Genomic DNA, 16802 nt, shown 5'->3' on the forward strand with positions numbered 1-16802 from the left:
ATAGGAAGAAAGAAGTACTTTTGGAGGAAGATAGATAAAGTCTTTGGACCAGTGCCTTCTCTCAGGTGGGCATCATTTAGATGGACAGTCAACAAACATATGCCTCAGGCACCTCTTAACGTGCTTCCTTGACAGTCCAACCCTTACTCTTTGATCGAAATATTCTTTCTTTATATATTCGATAAGGTTATTGTCAAGTCCAGTGGGCGTGCAAATTGCCATGACTTTCTGACTGCATATCTGCCATCATTCCTTCCGGGTAGATAGGGAAATTCAGTTTAGTTATCTGTGACCAAAGATGTATTCCACTGTATTATTATGGGAGAGATCCACTACAATGGTAAAAACAGGTTCTGAAATGAGAGTACAGAGCAAGGCAGATGTGTGTGATTTAATCTTAGATTTTATTCTGTCACACACATGCATTTTTAGAATTTAGCAAATGATTTGAACCTTAACTAAAACTTGTACTATAGAGCCAAATTGCTGAGTGTGTGATCTAGTGTAGCTTTAACCATCTACAGTTAAGTTTAAAGAACTGTCCCTTTTTTTCTCAAAGTTATATGTAAGAGCTTTATTAATTTATGCCATTTATCGTCTTTAACCTTTTTCTTTTTAGAGATCAGTCAGAAGTCTAACTTTTCTACCACAATGTTGATCTTAAAGTTTAACCTGTAAAAGACCGTATTATTTTCAAGTTGTAATCATGTATAAGTACACAACTACACCATATTGTATATCTAAACTGTATAAAAGATAATTTGTAGTAGATGGTTCAAAGCAAATCTATATAATGTTATTGAATTGAATTATTCTTAAATGATGTTTATTTCTACCTATAGTTAGTTTCAAGTACTTTAAATATTTCTGAAAATACTTGAACTTTTATTCTGTATTTTCCTTCTCAAATTTATTGAGATTGGATCACAGAGGCAAAAAAATTAGAGAAAGAGATTCACACATATATGTGTATTTTAAATTCCAACAACTGAGTGATTATGTTATTGGGATTCCTTGGTGGTATTTCTTACACAAATTTATGAATTTTCATTTAATGAATATACTTTTATAAAATCTCATTACTTATAAATATTGCTCTGATGTGTTTGAAATGTATCATGATCAGTTGAAAGCACATTTGTTTGTGATCAGGTGATGTCACTAGTCTATATTTTAGCTTGTGTATGTCTGTAATATATAAAACTTGTTGTATATTTCTTTAATACACTTTCTAGGAATCATATTGTGTTTCCCCAAAAAGAAGACCTAGCCAGACCATCAGCTCTAATGTGTCCTTTGGAGCAAAAATTAATATGAGCCGGTCTTACATTATGTTAGATAAGACCTAGTCTTATATTGTAGTAAAATAAGACCGGGTCTTATGTTAATTTTTGCTCCAAAAGACACATTAGAACTAATGGTCCAGCTAGGTCTTGTTTTCTGGGAAACACGGTATTAGAATACAGAATACTGATTTGGAATTCTACCCTCCTATATTAAGAGTGTTATAGTTAAGAGTTTCATTCTTTATTTAAGATAAGCAACAATTTTTAACTGAGCAAAAAACATTGTGAACTAGCCATAGCTATAAGCCTATATTGTAAAATAGTTAACATAGTACTGCATACATTGATTTTACATGATCTCACTACATTATAAAATACACATGGTATGCATAAATATAACTCTACTAAGTCACAAATCTGGAATATGTAAAAGTTAAATGTGAGTATAATAAACATCAGTTACCATGTTATTAACTATTTTTGCTTAGCACTTCGAAGTCTGGAGGATGGGAGGTTATGCAGTTTACAGGTAGCATCTCTTAAAAGGCTGTCAATGAAAATTTGAATTTCTGCCTTGTTTTACCTCTTAATAAATTGCCTTGAAACAAGTAGAGGCATTAATAATAATTCTCTATAATTCATTGTTATCCATTAGATTTTGAAGCTGCTGAATTGGGTTAGTAGGTTGATTTAGGTGGAATGCCAAAGGAGTCTTTCTTTATGAACATATATTCTACTATCAGGTGCCAGCATTCACCTAGGGTATGCTTTGATAATTCTGTAGAAGAATTTAACATGACCAGTCATTCCTTAGTGAATTTCTTTCCACGGTGACTTAAATAAGGTGGGCCTTATTTTCAAAATTGGGCCTTTGTTTCAAAATTACAAACTCATGTGAAAATGAATCTGTTGCCTTGCATTATAAAAGCTACTAACTCTTTAAATTATATTTTAATTTTATAGAGTTAGTCTTATGCTTCTGTTGAATGAATTTTAGAGAATTAGCCACAGCACAATCTGTGGACTTGGGTACCTAAAAGATATCTGAAGTCTTAAAAAAGAGGTTCATAAATTTTTTCCCTTTTTATTTCTGAATGCCTTTTCATAATACACTTACTGGGGCTTTAATCCATCCATTTGTGGGTTCTCGATATGTAGAAAAGTGCAGGAAGTACTCATTACAGTAGAATTGTTCTCTAAGCAGGGGTTGGCTAACTTTTTCTGTGAAAGGCCAAACAGCAAATATTTTAGGCTTTATAGGCCATATGGTCTCTGTCACAACTACTCAACCCTGCTGTTGTAGTGTGAAAACAGCCATAGGCAATAAATAAATGAATGGGTGTGCCTGTGTTCCAATCAAATGTTATTTACAAAACATTTAGAGGCTGGGTTTGGTCCATGGGCAGTAGTTTGCTATCTCCTGCTCCAAACCGTTGAGTCTGTGTCCCTCCAAAATCAGTTTCTTGTATATCTGGAAATGAAGAATTAGTTTGTCCTCTTTGCTGTAGCATCACTAGCAGTCCTTTAATTCTGAATACTAACAGCATAGAGAAAGAATATGCTAAAGATATTTTAGAAGGGAACTGGTTAACTGGGTTTAGAGAAATTTCAGACTGATCTGTAGATGTGTTGTTTACACCTGGGGAGTACTCCCGCAGTCTCTGGCTTCTCATGAGCTCTGCCATAGGAAGTCCTGAAAGTGCTAACGTGTGCTGGCTCACCTCAGTGCTACCTGTCAAGCCTTTGGTTCATTTCTATTTGACTCCTTGTTACATACCTCACAGCATCTCTTCCAAGGGGATGCTTGTTTTCTTCTTAGCTGATACCTCCACGCCCTAATATCTTAGTCTCAGCATTTGATCTCACATCTCTTAATTTAGCAAAGATGTGTGATATCATTCAACATGAATCTCATTTGTGCTGTTAGGTCTTTTTTAAGGGGGGGAGAAGAAAAATGATTGTTCTCTTTATTAAATGATTTTTTTAAATTTCCAATTTAATGTGCAGACTGTTTAAGTTATTGTAAAATATTTGCCTGAGTAAGTATAGTGTGCCATGAATTCCTCTTCTATGACTTGAAATTCCTCCAGAGTGCATCTACTCTTACACAAGATGTTTTCTAAATATGTGATTATTTGAATCTTAACAATGAGTTGTTGGTGCCTTGAAGTTACAGCCTTTAAGGTAGACAATAAGCAGTACATAAAGCTCCTCTAAGAAACACTCCAGGTAGATCTTACTCTTACTTTATCTTACTCTTATTTTTCATTAGAAGAACCCATTCAATAGGGAATTCATCCCAAGCTATATTTCTTTACACAGTGATTTAAATAAGGTTGGCCTTTGTTTCAAAAATCACAAACTTATTTGAAGAGAGAAACTTGCTGTCCCAGCCTGGGGGTAGTCAGTTAGAGCCAGGTAACTGTGTTAGATGGCTGTCCAAGCCACCCCAAGGGTTGGATGTAAATGTTAGCGAGAGCAGGGAATTTGGGCCAGGACAGACATACCAAAAAGTACATAGTGACCTGGCATTGGCTGCGCCTCAAGGTCAGAACTGAGGCACCCCTCCTTCTGGTTCTGCATCCCCCTATCGCATTGCAGAGCAGGGGAAGTCCTGGTTCTGGATGGGGGCAGTCTGCAAGACCCTAGACAGGGAAGAATAAAAAGAGTGAGGGCAGGGGATTGGAGTTCAAAGACATAAATGAAAGCATATTTTTAAATAGAACAAGAAATTATGGACCATAAAGAGGCTAAAACACCAATCAGTTCGGGAAAAGAACTGATTAAAAATCTAAGTAATAAATGACAGTCATTGTAATTTTTAAAAATCGATGAATTCTAAATTAAACAGAGAATTGCTCAATTAGAAGCGAAGTCTGAGGAATGTACTTAAATTTGTAAAATCTTTGCATGTCAGGCACTGCTGTAGGTAGTTTATTATGTACAATATAAACTCATTTAACTCTGATAGCAACCCTATTTATTCACTTAGTAAATAGATATTGTGCCTGTCACTGTATTATTTACCTATTGTTGTATATCAATTACCTCAAAATTTAGTGGCTTAAAAAAACCCATTCATGATCTCACACAGTTTCTGTAGGTCAGGAATCTGGGAGCAGTTTGGCTGCGTAGTTTTGGCTCAAGTTTTCTAACAAGGTTGCAGCCAAATTATTGCTGAGGCTGCAGTCGTCTCAGGGCTTGACTGCAGCTGGAGGATCAGCTTCCAAGTTCACACATGTGGCTACTGGCAGGATTCCCCTGTAGCTGTTGGCCAGAGGCCGCTGTTTCTCTCTACACGGGCCTCTCCTGCCTGAGTGTCCTCATGAGATGACAGGTGGCTTTTCCCTAGTGAGCAGTGGGGGAGGGAGGAACCCAAGAGGAGCCACAGCCCTTTTATAACTGCACTATCAGGATTCTTCACAGAAACAGAAATAAAACGGAATGTGTGGGTGTGTATAACTTTATTATGAGGAATTGGCTCATGATTATGGAGGCTGGCATTCCCAAGACCTACACAGTGAGTCGGGAAGCTGGAGACCCAGGAGAGCCAATGGTGTAGTTCCAGTCCAAAGACCAGCAGGCTGGAGACCCAGGAAGAACTTAGGTTTCAGTGTGAGTCTAAAGTTCATGTCCTACTTCGAAGGCCATTGGGCAGGAAGAATTCTCTCTTATTTGGGAGAGAGTCAGCCTTTTGCTGTATTCAGGTCTTCGACTGATTGGATGAGGTCCATCTACATTAGAGAAAAATCTGCTTTACTCAGTATACTGATTTAAATATTAACCTCATCCCAAACACCCTTACAGAAACACTCAGCATGATATTGGACCAAATATCTAGGCAGTCTGTGACGTAATATTAACCATCACAATAACCTTACATACCATCACTTCTGCTATGTTATGTTTCTTAGAAGTAAGTCACTAAGTCCAGCTCACACTCCAAAGGAGAGGAGTTCAATTCCACCTCTGGGACGAGTATAGAATAATTTGTGGACTTACTTTTTAAACTACTGTAGGCACTGGTACTGGGATACTCCAATGTTCATTTAATAGGAGTTCCAGACGAAAAGAGTGGAAGCAATGATGGGAGAAGCAATATTTGAAGAGAGAATTGTTAAGAATCTTCATCTTTCATGAAAAAAGATGTAAGTCTGCAAATCCAAATGTTCACTCGGGATGCCAAACAGAATAAATGAAAATAAATCTTTATTTAGATTGATTGTGATGAAATTGCAGAATATAAAAGATAAAGGGACAAGAGTTATCAGAAGGAGAAGACATGACTTACAGAGGAAGACAATTCTCACAATAGACTTCTTATTAAAATAATAAAGGCTGAGAAGTAATGGAGTAATACTTTCAAAATGATGAAAGAAGATAACGGTCATCCTAAAATTTTAAGCAAGGTTAAACTTTGATTTAATATTGAGGAGATGTATGCAGACTAAATACATTATTTAACTTTCTGTGACTCAGATTTCTTACCTGTAAATGGGAATAATGATATCTACCTTAGTGTATTTATCTGCTCTGGTTACTGATATATCTCAAGTGCTTAAACAGTGTCTAACACATGGTAGGCATTCAATAAAAACGTATTTATTAAATGAGTAAATGAGTGAATAGGGTGTTGTGAGGATTAAACATAACAAACAATAGGGTTGTTTTAAGAATTAATATATATATAAAGAATTTACAGCACTGTCTGACATGTTAATACTACTCAATAAATGTTTGCTGTTAAGATTTTACCACTCACGGATGCTTACTAGAAGAACTATTAAAAATATTTTTTCAACAAGAAGAAAACTTCAGGTAGAAGGTGTCATATATAAAAAACAGTTATGACAGAGAAATTGATCAAGTGGCAATAAATTAAATAATTATCATGGGGGAAGAAAGAAAGAGAAACTAATCTTTCTGTATTATTTTTGAAAAGGTGAATTAAAATCTTTAAGGTGATTCTAAAATTCATATGAAAGAGCCAAAGGCTAAATAAAAACAGCAAAAAGAGTTCTGAAGACCAAGGAAAGGGTATTTTCCTTATTAGATTGATAAACTTATAACAAACTATAAAAATTAAGACTGAAGTGTTGGTGCAGGGAAAGGCAAATAGACCAGTGAAACAAAATGACCCAGAAATAGACTCACACATGCAAAAGAACTTGATATATGACAGAAAGCATCACAAATCAGTGGATAAGGTAGAATCTTCAATAAATTGAACTGGGACAAGTGGTTATTCTTAAGAGGAAAATGAAATTTGATATCCTACTATGTATAAGAATCAATTAAAGGTGGGTTGAAAACCTAAGTGCAAAAAAGAAAAATCTTTAAAACTGTCACCTAAAAAAAATAATAAAAGAATATTCTTCCTTGGGCAAAGAAGGACTTTTTAGGAAAGAACAGAATACACACATAAAGATTGATGTGACTATATTAAAATACAAAATTTCATGTCTCAGAATATTTTATAAACTAAACAAAAAGGCAAGTCCCAGATTTAGAGAAGAGATTTGTAATGGTATAACTGACAAAGACTGGTATTCAGCATAAAAAAGGAATTCTTATACATCAAGAAGGAAGAAACAATCTAATGGAAAAATCAGCAAAGGATATGATTAGCAATTTACAGAGCAGGAAATAAGAGTGACCCATAAATATAGGAGAAGATCTTTAATCTCACCAGGAATTATAGTAAATGCAAATTGTACCATTCCATACTCACCAGATAGGCGGACGTTAAACAGCATGAAAAGACTGTATGTTGGCAAAGATGTGGAGACTCCACACTCTTACACTACTGGTGGGAGCACCAATTGATACATTACCCAGGAGAGGCATTGTGCAAAATCTAATAAGGTCAGAGCATACATAAACACCTGGAAATTCTTCTTCTGGTTTGTGCTCTAGAGAATTACTCTTCTATAAATGCACAAGGAAGCACTATAAGAAAGTTTATTCTGACATTCTTTGTTATGCTGAAACTTGTAAACAAACTATTCATCAAATGAGAATGTATTGCATTTGGTAATAGTATAAAACCGTTAAAAAGTCAGCAAACTAAAGCTATGAATATCAACATGGACAAACCCCTCATAAACACTGTTGAGAAGGTGCACTTGTATATGCATATTCTAACACAATTTGTGTAAAAAACATGTGGAACAGTATGTGCTAAATATGGATCCATAATACGTAGTAAAATTGTATAATCTTGAAACGTGTTTTCAAACACTGAAGCATGATAAAGGTTACCTCTGAGGAAGTATGTGAATGGATGGAGGGGGCACACAAATAGCCAAGTATAAACAAAGAAGGCAGAATAGTAAGGTTTGATCGATCTGAGTTGTGGCTTATATGGAAGTTTGTTATACTGGACTCTACTTGTCTGTATATTTGTGGTCCTTCATTGTAAATAATTTAAAAATAAAGCACCAAACAAATTACATGACAGAAGTGTGTGTGTGTGTGAATTTAAAATTTCTTAGCCACAAGAATATGTGGGATCCTCTCTAAAAATTCTCTAATATGTTCTGGATCTTGCTCATGGGAAAATCGTATAAAACAACCTTATTATAAAGATCTGGTACTTTAATAAAAACAAACCTCATATCATTTTCATATCTGTTAGTATAAGTTAAAATAGCTAAGTATTATGGAGAATCTAAAAATTAACTTATCTTCATGTATCTCTTCTAATGTCAACATTCTGAGAGCTACATGAGATTGCCTTGGATATGTTATAAGTTGTGTTGAAACTTAAGCATAAGATTCGTATAAACTTTTTTTTTTTTTTGCTTAAATTTAAAGAAATGCCCAACAGTGAAACAATTACTCTTAAGTCTGCTATTACTCTAGGGCCTGTTACAACTATTATTTTATTTCTGAATTAACTAAGTTTATTTTATCTGAAATACTTTATTTTCTCAATGAAATCTTATCTGGAGTTTGAACAAAATTTTTTTTCTTGAGAAGTTCCAACTTTGATATGTGGCTATTTTTAAAATGATTTTTTATTTGTCAATTACAGTTGACATACAATATTAAATTAGTTTTAGGTGTACAACATAGTGATTAGACATTTATATAACTGATGGGGTGATCACCCCGATAAATCTAGTACCCATCTGACGCCATAAATGGTTATTACAATATTATTGACTATACTACACTTTACATCCCCGTGACTATTTTGTAACTACCAATTTATATTTCTTAATCCCTTCACCCTTTTCACCCTGCCCACCAAGCCCCCTCCCATCTGATAACCATTAAAATGTTCTGTTTCTTTAAGTTTGTTTATTGATTTTGTTTATTAAACTCCACATTTAAGTGAAATCATTGTATTCGCCATTCTCTGATTTATTTTACTTAGTATAATACCCACTAGGTCCACCCATGTTGTTACAGCTGGCAAGAACCCATTGCCTTCCATGGCCCCAGGACCGTATTTCGTTGTGTATATGTACCACCTCCTCTTTATCCATTCTTCCATTGACAGACACCCAGGCTGCCTCCACATCTTGGCCATTGTAAACAATGCTGCAATGAACATACGGATGCACACGTCCCCTTGAAGTAGTATTTTGGATTTCTTCAGATAAATACCCAGAAGTGGGATTACTAGATTCTTCTTTGTGTCTTGTTATAACCTTTGTTTTAAAGTCTGTTTTGTCTGATATAAATTGCTACCCCAGCCTCTTTGTTGTTTGTTCGTTTCCATTTTCATGAAATATCTTTTTCTGTCCCTTTACTTTCAGTCTGTGTGTGTGTTTTTCAATCTGAAGTGAGTCTCTCGTGGACAACATAAGTAAGGGTTTTGATTTCTTATATACTCAGCCACCCTATGTCTTTTGATTGGAGCATTTGATCCATTTACATTTAAAGTAATTGTTGATAGGTATGTAGTTATTGCAATTTTATCATTCATATTTTTTTTTCTTCTTAAACAAGTCCCTTTAACATTTCTTGTAATATTGGTTTGGTGGTGATGAACTCCTTTAGCATTTGCTTGTCTGGGAAACTGTTTATCTGTCCCTCAATTTTAAATGATACTTTGCTGAGTGGAGTAATCTTGGTTGTAGGTCTTTGCTTTTCATCACGTTGAATGTTCCGGCCAATCCCTTCTGACCTGCAAAGTTTCTGTTGAGAAATCAGCTGACTGTGTTATGGGAGCTTCCTTGTGGGTAACTGACTGCTTTTTTTTTTTTTTTTTTTTTTTGCTGCTTGTAAGATTCTCTCCTTGTCTTTAAGTTTTAGCATTTTAATTATGATGTGTCTTGGTGGGGGCCTCTTTGGGTGCATCTTGTTTGGGACTCTGCTTCCTGGGCTGTACAAGGTTGGACAACTAAGTTTGCAAACCCATCCTAGGAAAATCTGCTACATACCTCATTGCTGAATATCACTATGGTCACCTTCAAAGTACTCCCCTTGGGAAGCTATGCATCAATACAAGCGCCAAATCCACCCTTCAAAGCAGTTTTCTGGGAAGGCCATCAGAGCTGTTGTCATATTACCCTTGATGTCCTGAATGTCATCAAAATGTCTTCCTTTCAATGTTTTCTTTATCTTTGGGTAAAGAAAGAAGTTGTTGGGGGCCAGATCAGGTGAGTAGGGAGAGTGTTCCAATACAGTTATTTGTTTACTGGCTGAAAACTTCCTCACAGACAGTGCCGTGTGAGCTGGTTGCATTGTCGTGATGCAAGAACCATGGATTGTTGGCAAAAATTTCGGGTCTTCTAACTTTTTCACACAGGCTTTTCAGCACTTCCCAACAGTAAACTTGGTTAACTGTTCAGTTGGTACAAATTCATAGTGAATAATCCCTCTGATATCAAAAAAGGTTAGCAAGTTCATGAACTTAATTGTCAGACCGTATATATATTTCCTTCACCAGGTTAGGGAAGTTTTCTGTCATTATTCAAATAAGTTCTCAATTCCTTGCTCTCTGTCTTCTCCTTCTGGTACCCCTATGATGTGAATGTTGGTACCCTTGATGTTGTCCCAGACGCTTCTTAAACTATCCTCATTTTTTAAAAATTCTTTTTGCTGTTCTGATTGGGTGTTTTCTGCTACCTTGTCTTCCAAATTGCTGATTTGATCCTCTGCTTCATCTTATCTATTGTTGATTCCCTCTAATGTATTCTTCTTTTCAGTTGTTATATTCTTATTTCGGACTGGTTCTTTTTTGTGTTTTCCAGCTCCAATTTTAGGTTTCCTGTCTGTCTCTTTGTTGATATTCTCCCTCAGATCATTGAGCATTCTATCACCAGTGTGTGGAACTCTACGTCTGATAGATTACTTGTGTCCATTTTGTTTAGTTATTTTTCTGGATCATTGTTCTGTTCTTTCATTTGGGATGTGTTTTTTGTCTCCTCATTTTGGCTGCCTCCCCGTGTTTGTTTCTATGTATTAGGTAGAGCTACCATGTCTCCTGGTCTTGGTAGAGTGGCCTTATATAATAGGTGTCTTGTGGTGCCAAGTGACGCAGTCTCGCTGGTCTCCTGAGCCCCACGTTGCGTATGTGTCCCTTGTGTGGGTTGTATATTCCCTCCTGTTATAGTTGAGCCTTGGTTGCTGTTGGCACATCAGTGGGAGGGATTGACCCTTAGACTGATTGGTTGTGAGGACTGGCGGAGACTCCAGTGGAAGAGCTGTTGTGCAGGGGCTGACCTTATGGAGCAGGATTTGCTTCAGTGGGGCTCTGGAGCCTGCCAAGTCTGCCCTTTGAGTGTGTCAATGTGGAAGTGGTTGGGTAGTGCTGTGGTGTGGTCTGAAGCTGGCTTCTGGATGTGTTGGTTTTAGGGCCTCGTGGGAGGGGCTCTAGGGCACACCAAGGTCAGCCACTGCCTGTGCCATGCCTGGGGCTACTTGGTATGAAACTACAAAGAGATCTGCATATGGTTGCCACTTGTGCTGCATTGGGGCCATTTGGATGTGCCTGGGAGAGGCTAAGCTGTGAACTGAGGCCAACTGCCACTAGTGCCAGGCTTGAGGCTGCTTAGCATGAGGTATGGGCCATGCTGAAGCTAGATGCTGCTTGTTTGGGGTTTGTGAAATCTTTAGCAATATTAGGACAGCACGCAGTATGAGTCAAAACAGGCTGTTTGTATGGAAAAGCCACTCAAAGTACCTTGGGTAGGCCTGTAAGTTGGGTGCGGCAGGGTTTCAGGGAATCATCAGGGCAGGGAAAATGGTGTTAGCTGGGTTGATGGAGACTCAGATGTGGCGGCCTTCTGTGCCTGCAGGCCAGGTTTGGGGAAGGGCTCAACAAAGGAGCAAATGTTTTGTATTGTCATTGACATATTTGTCATCTCCTCCTCAGGTGATATTTTTCAGTTTCTGAACATTTATAAACAAAGGTTATGTGATATTCTCTTAATTTTGTTAAATAATGATATAGTTCAACTATTTAGAAACAAATTTTGCCACATAAATTGGAGGCTTTTTTTAAATGTATAAGGTAAAAATTAGAAATTTGAATGTTTTATGTTGTTTTTCACAAATTTTAATTTCAAGCATGCCCTCAAATGAAATTATAGCTATTTGGAGATATTTTTCGGTACCATGATTATGTCACAGTCTGGCATACCTCTGGGTTTCTTTAGTGGTGAGACTGTTTTCATTGCACAGGATAGATGGGCTTAAATGGCCAGAACATGATTAGAAAGTGCACATTATATAGGTTTCAGTCAGCATGCTGCTAGTGACAAGTGCTCAATGGTTGTAGGGATCCTTGTCAGCAAAGAGAATCCTTTGACATTAAAGTCACCAGCTCAATCCTGATTTCAGGTGACTCTATTGGCAGTTCCATCAGGCTGCAGCTGATCAGTGAATGTCAGAGCTGCCGCTATTCTTCAGAGTGTCATCAGTCCTCTGTGGGTTTTTTTCTTTTTTTTTTTTTTTTTTAGGGAGGGGTTGTTTAGCTTGTCTTGTTCACTCTTAACCAGACTTTCAAATTGCTTACCTTTGGGAAATGAACTGAGGGGTCATAGGGAATATAGGTATCTTTAGGGCATGCAAACCATATACAGAATAACGACTTACATAGAGACTAGTAATGATTACCTTGACTCCAAGCCAATCAATGGTGGGAGCACCTGGGGACTCATTAAATTGCATTTGTGGTGTCTGTCACCCTGGTTTTGAGCTCTATTTCAGGAAAAGCTGTGACAGCCTTTAATGTCTAATTGACCTCTTCTCTTTGTTTCACTTTCTTTCACTTTCCGTATTTGCCTCTGATGTGGTCCCTGATGGCAGCAAACAGCTCTGCTCAGCATTTTGAACTTCTGTTCAGAGCTTCAGCACCTCAGTTTGGGTAGTTGTGTAATGGTAAGTATTTGAAAATTCTTTACACTCAATTGCTTATTCTCTTTTTCTTCCCACAGGTGAATTTTATTCTGACTCACCCCACCCCACCCCACCCCCACCCACAGCTTTTCGGATTTATGGTTAACTATTGTACCCCACCTTCAAACATTTTTCTTAAATTGGAGTGTATGACTTTGAAACACTGACATTATCCATAAGAGCAAGAAGAGAAGTGTAGTGTAGTGGGAAGAGTTTGGTTCTGCTTCACATAAGATGTTATCTCTGACAAGTTATTTACCTCTGGATTTCTTTATAAAATAAGTTATCTATCATACCCACATGCCAGTAGTGCAGTAAGTTTTTCACAAAAACTTGATTTTAGTTTTTAAGTTCTGAGAATATTTCTTGCAAATGTTGATGATAGTAGAAAGATTTACTTTGTTTGTTTTTATGTTTGTTTTCCTGGCCTTACTGGGTGAGATAAAAAGGTGGATATTCTGTACTGGAACTCATTTTTGAATTTTACTGGTTCATGAAATCAAAAACCTAGGGACTGTTGGATTAGGTAGTCTTTAAAGTCCTGCCAGATTTAAAGTTATGATTTTATGTGCCATTGAAAGAGCTCATGCGATGAGTTAAATCTTTTTCATCTAAATTGTATGGTTTATAAATAATACTGACACTCGAGGGACTGTACAGCTCTTGGTGTTTGTGTGCACATGTGTGTGCGTGTGCGTGCACGTATACACATTCACAGGGAATGCATCTCCCAGTATAATTGACTATGAGCAATCCAGTTCTCTTCACTTCCTTACCCATCCAAAGCAGATTTAGAAGATCCACAGCCATTTCAATTTTGCATCCACGTATGAGGAATACCAGAATGAGCAGGATAGTTGTAAGATTCCAGAGAAGTTCTCCTGGTGTCCTAGGCTTGGAATCAACAGGCACAGTCACTGACCTGAAACAGATCCCATTTGAACATCTTTTGGAGCTCAGCAATGGCTTCAGAGATGCCCCAAGGTTTGGCATTGTAGGCTGGAGAGGCCAATTATAAGGACATATTTATCTCCATGTCCCCGTAGTTTTTAATCCTGGCGGTTAGGCCTGATTAAACCTCAAGTATGAACTCAGTCCCATCCTGGTGTCTGGAAACAATCTTGGGAGCCCACTAATTTAGCATTAGGTTTTCCTTACTTCTGGCCAAATTCTTACCTAAGTCCTTTCATAAGCTTCTGTTGGTCCCTCTAGTGGCTCTTCTAGATGGGCCCAGTGACATTCGATTGGCAGTTTCTGTGACAAGTGTTTGCCTTTGCTTAAATCAGTATTTTTTAACTTTGCCTGCCTTGAACACAATTTCCCATGTTACAACTATTAATATGTAAGATACTATGGAAAATGCTGCTTTACATACATAAGCTATTTTTAAATTAAAGTATGTAGTTACCAGTAAAATATATTACCATTGATATTGTTTGCCAGGAAATGAAGTTTTAAAAATTTGACTTTAAATTCAGGAATACTGCTAATATTTCTGATTTTGCTACTACTGTCATGATTGAAACATTTCATGCTTGTTGTAGAAACACCATTCTGACTTCACAGCAGGAACAGCAGGGCAGGTCCAGAGTTTACCAGGACACTGACATAGACAGCTGTTGAGCGATACTTTCACACCATGTTCATCTCAGTTTTTCTCTGTCAATTGACCAAAAGCAGAATGATTCATTTCCTATTTTATATTTGACTATTAAAATAATACCAATCAGAATCACGGGTTTCAGAACATTTTTAAATTGTTTTTTTCTAAAGAAGCACATTGGCTACACTAATGATCAAAGCTACACTTTTGTGTTGTTCAGGTACAGTCACTTAAGTAAATAGTTATATTCCCCACAATCTGCTTCTCGTGGTTTTCTGCATGATTTTACTATACACAATTCCTAAAGACCAGAACCTTAGAAATCATCATCTCTATGTCTAGTCCATAAATCTTTGTTTCTACTGAACGTATAGCCCTGTATCTGTCCATTTCTCTACTTCCACTGCTGCTGTCTTAATCCAAGCCCTTGTCATTTCTTCTAAGCTAATACAGGCCTCTTCACTGGGCTGCCTCCTCCATTCTTACCCACTATAGACCATCTAATAGAAGCAAGAGGGGTTTTTGTTTTTGGTTTAATGTAAATCATTTGCATCAAACCCTCCATTGATTTCCTTACTAAAATAAAAATCAAATTCCTTTATGGCCTAATGGCCTGACCCCAGCATTCACTCTGTCCTCTCATGGCCTGTCCTCTCCATCACTACCCAAGGCCATACCGATCTTAAGCACCAAACTCATTCCCGGAGATCCCAGTAGCCACCACTGCCTCCCTCTCTGATCGTGCTCACATCACCCTGTTTTGTTATTTCCACGCTGATCGCTCTCTGAATTTATTTTGCTCTTTTATTTGTCTGTATGTCTTTCCCAAAAATGTGAACAAAGTCCCGTCTTTTGGTTCACTGTTATTCTTAGCATCTAGAGTGGTGCTGGCACATAGTAGTTGAAAATATGAATAAACAATAAATAAAAGGAAATAATCATTGGAAATTGTTTGCTATTTTGTTCCCTTTTGACTACTGGTGATAATTTTGACACCTGATTACAAACAAATCAAATGAATCTCTTAAAAGAACCTGTTTAAAGAACTATTACTAACGCATATAAAGGCCTTGAACTTAAATGTTTAATCCTTGGTTGGTAGAGGCTATCCTGTGGTCTTGAGGTAAATCACTGGACACGTCCTGTAACTGACAATGATTAACAACGTAATCTAAATTATCTTCAGTCCCCAAATGCCTCACTTAACCCCAAACTAGTATCCTTATTAGTCCTATCAGAATATTCACATACTATTTTAGAGCCTAACAAAGTGCACACCTTTATCAGGGAGATTTTATTTATCTCCCAAAGTTGATTAATTATATATAAAATAGAAGAAGCCATGCCTTCTCAGCAAGTAGCAGCATCGAGGTCAAAATGGGAGGCAGGCAGGACCAACACGTAACCCTCAAATTCTTCATGAGGGACGGAGGATTTCAGCCTGCTTCGGGATTTCATTCATTAGCGTCCTCTATCTGGAGTTCTGTTAAATGGATTTTTAAGTAATGATTACTCTTGCTGTTTTAGGAAACAGTGGCAGATCTGTGAGATGGGTGGGCAGATCTATATTAATGAGAATGTGCGTATGCTTACATGGAAGCAAACAATATGAATGATTAAGAATGTTTTACTTGCTCTAAACAGTTTGTTTTTCTGAGCATCATATATAAAAGATTGGAATTATTTGATTTCCAGATTGAAGACTATGATGTGATCGCTAGCATGATAGGTGCCAAGTGTAAAAAACTGCGCACTCTGGATTTGTGGAGATGTAAGAATATTACTGAGAATGGGATAGCAGAACTGGCTTCCGGATGTCCGCTTCTGGAGGAACTTGATCTCGGCTGGTGCCCTACTCTGCAGAGCAGTACTGGGTGCTTCGCCAGACTGGCACGCCAGCTCCCAAACTTGCAAAAACTCTTTCTTACAGCTAACAGGTCTGTGTGTGACACAGACATTGAAGAACTGGCATGTAATTGTACCAGATTACGGCAACTGGACATACTAGGTAAGGATACAATATATAAATTTATTTTAAAGCCTTGACATAAAAGCTAATCTCAGACTTTTTGCAAGAAAAAACAGAACTTCTTGAATAAAATAAAAATTTTGTCTTGATAACACTGCTTGGCTTGATAGTCAAGATAAGTCAATTAATATGAAGAGTAATTATATCTGTACTTAAGTAAAAGAGTGAGGACAGTAACAAAATTTTATAGTTGAACCCATCAGAAAGCTCCAAATAATCATTAATTCTTGGTCGAGTAAGAAGAGTGAGAATTTATATGATCTGTGTTACCCGTTTTCATTAAGGACAGGTAAGAAATTAATCCATTTGTATAAGGAGTTCAAATATAAATATACATACATATGTATATTTATACATGTATAAATATATATGTATTTATACATATATGTGTATATATACATATATATTTATACATATATATACATATATATGTGTCTACATATATGTGTATATATTCTTGATGTTGAACTATTGATCACATAATTTTATAAAATCTCCATCCCTGATAATTCCAGTTTTTAGGAAAGGT

At 36.8% G+C, this 16802-nt stretch overlaps 1 protein-coding gene across 3 annotated transcripts in view; it reads left to right on the plus strand.

Annotated features, from left to right (window-relative positions):
* Positions 1 to 16802, plus strand: part of FBXL4 (F-box and leucine rich repeat protein 4) — a 70834-nt gene that overhangs the window by 48271 nt on the left and 5761 nt on the right. For all 3 annotated transcript variants that reach the window (XM_081044336.1, XM_081044338.1, XM_081044337.1), the window contains exons 7-8: positions 12552 to 12623; positions 15940 to 16252. In XM_081044336.1, the coding sequence (XP_080900462.1) occupies positions 12552 to 12623; positions 15940 to 16252 (385 nt within the window). The remainder of the gene's footprint in view (positions 1 to 12551; positions 12624 to 15939; positions 16253 to 16802) is intronic.

Source organism: Rhinolophus hipposideros (assembly GCF_964194185.1).
Source record: "Rhinolophus hipposideros genome assembly, chromosome: 3".
NCBI lineage: Eukaryota > Metazoa > Chordata > Mammalia > Chiroptera > Rhinolophidae > Rhinolophus > Rhinolophus hipposideros.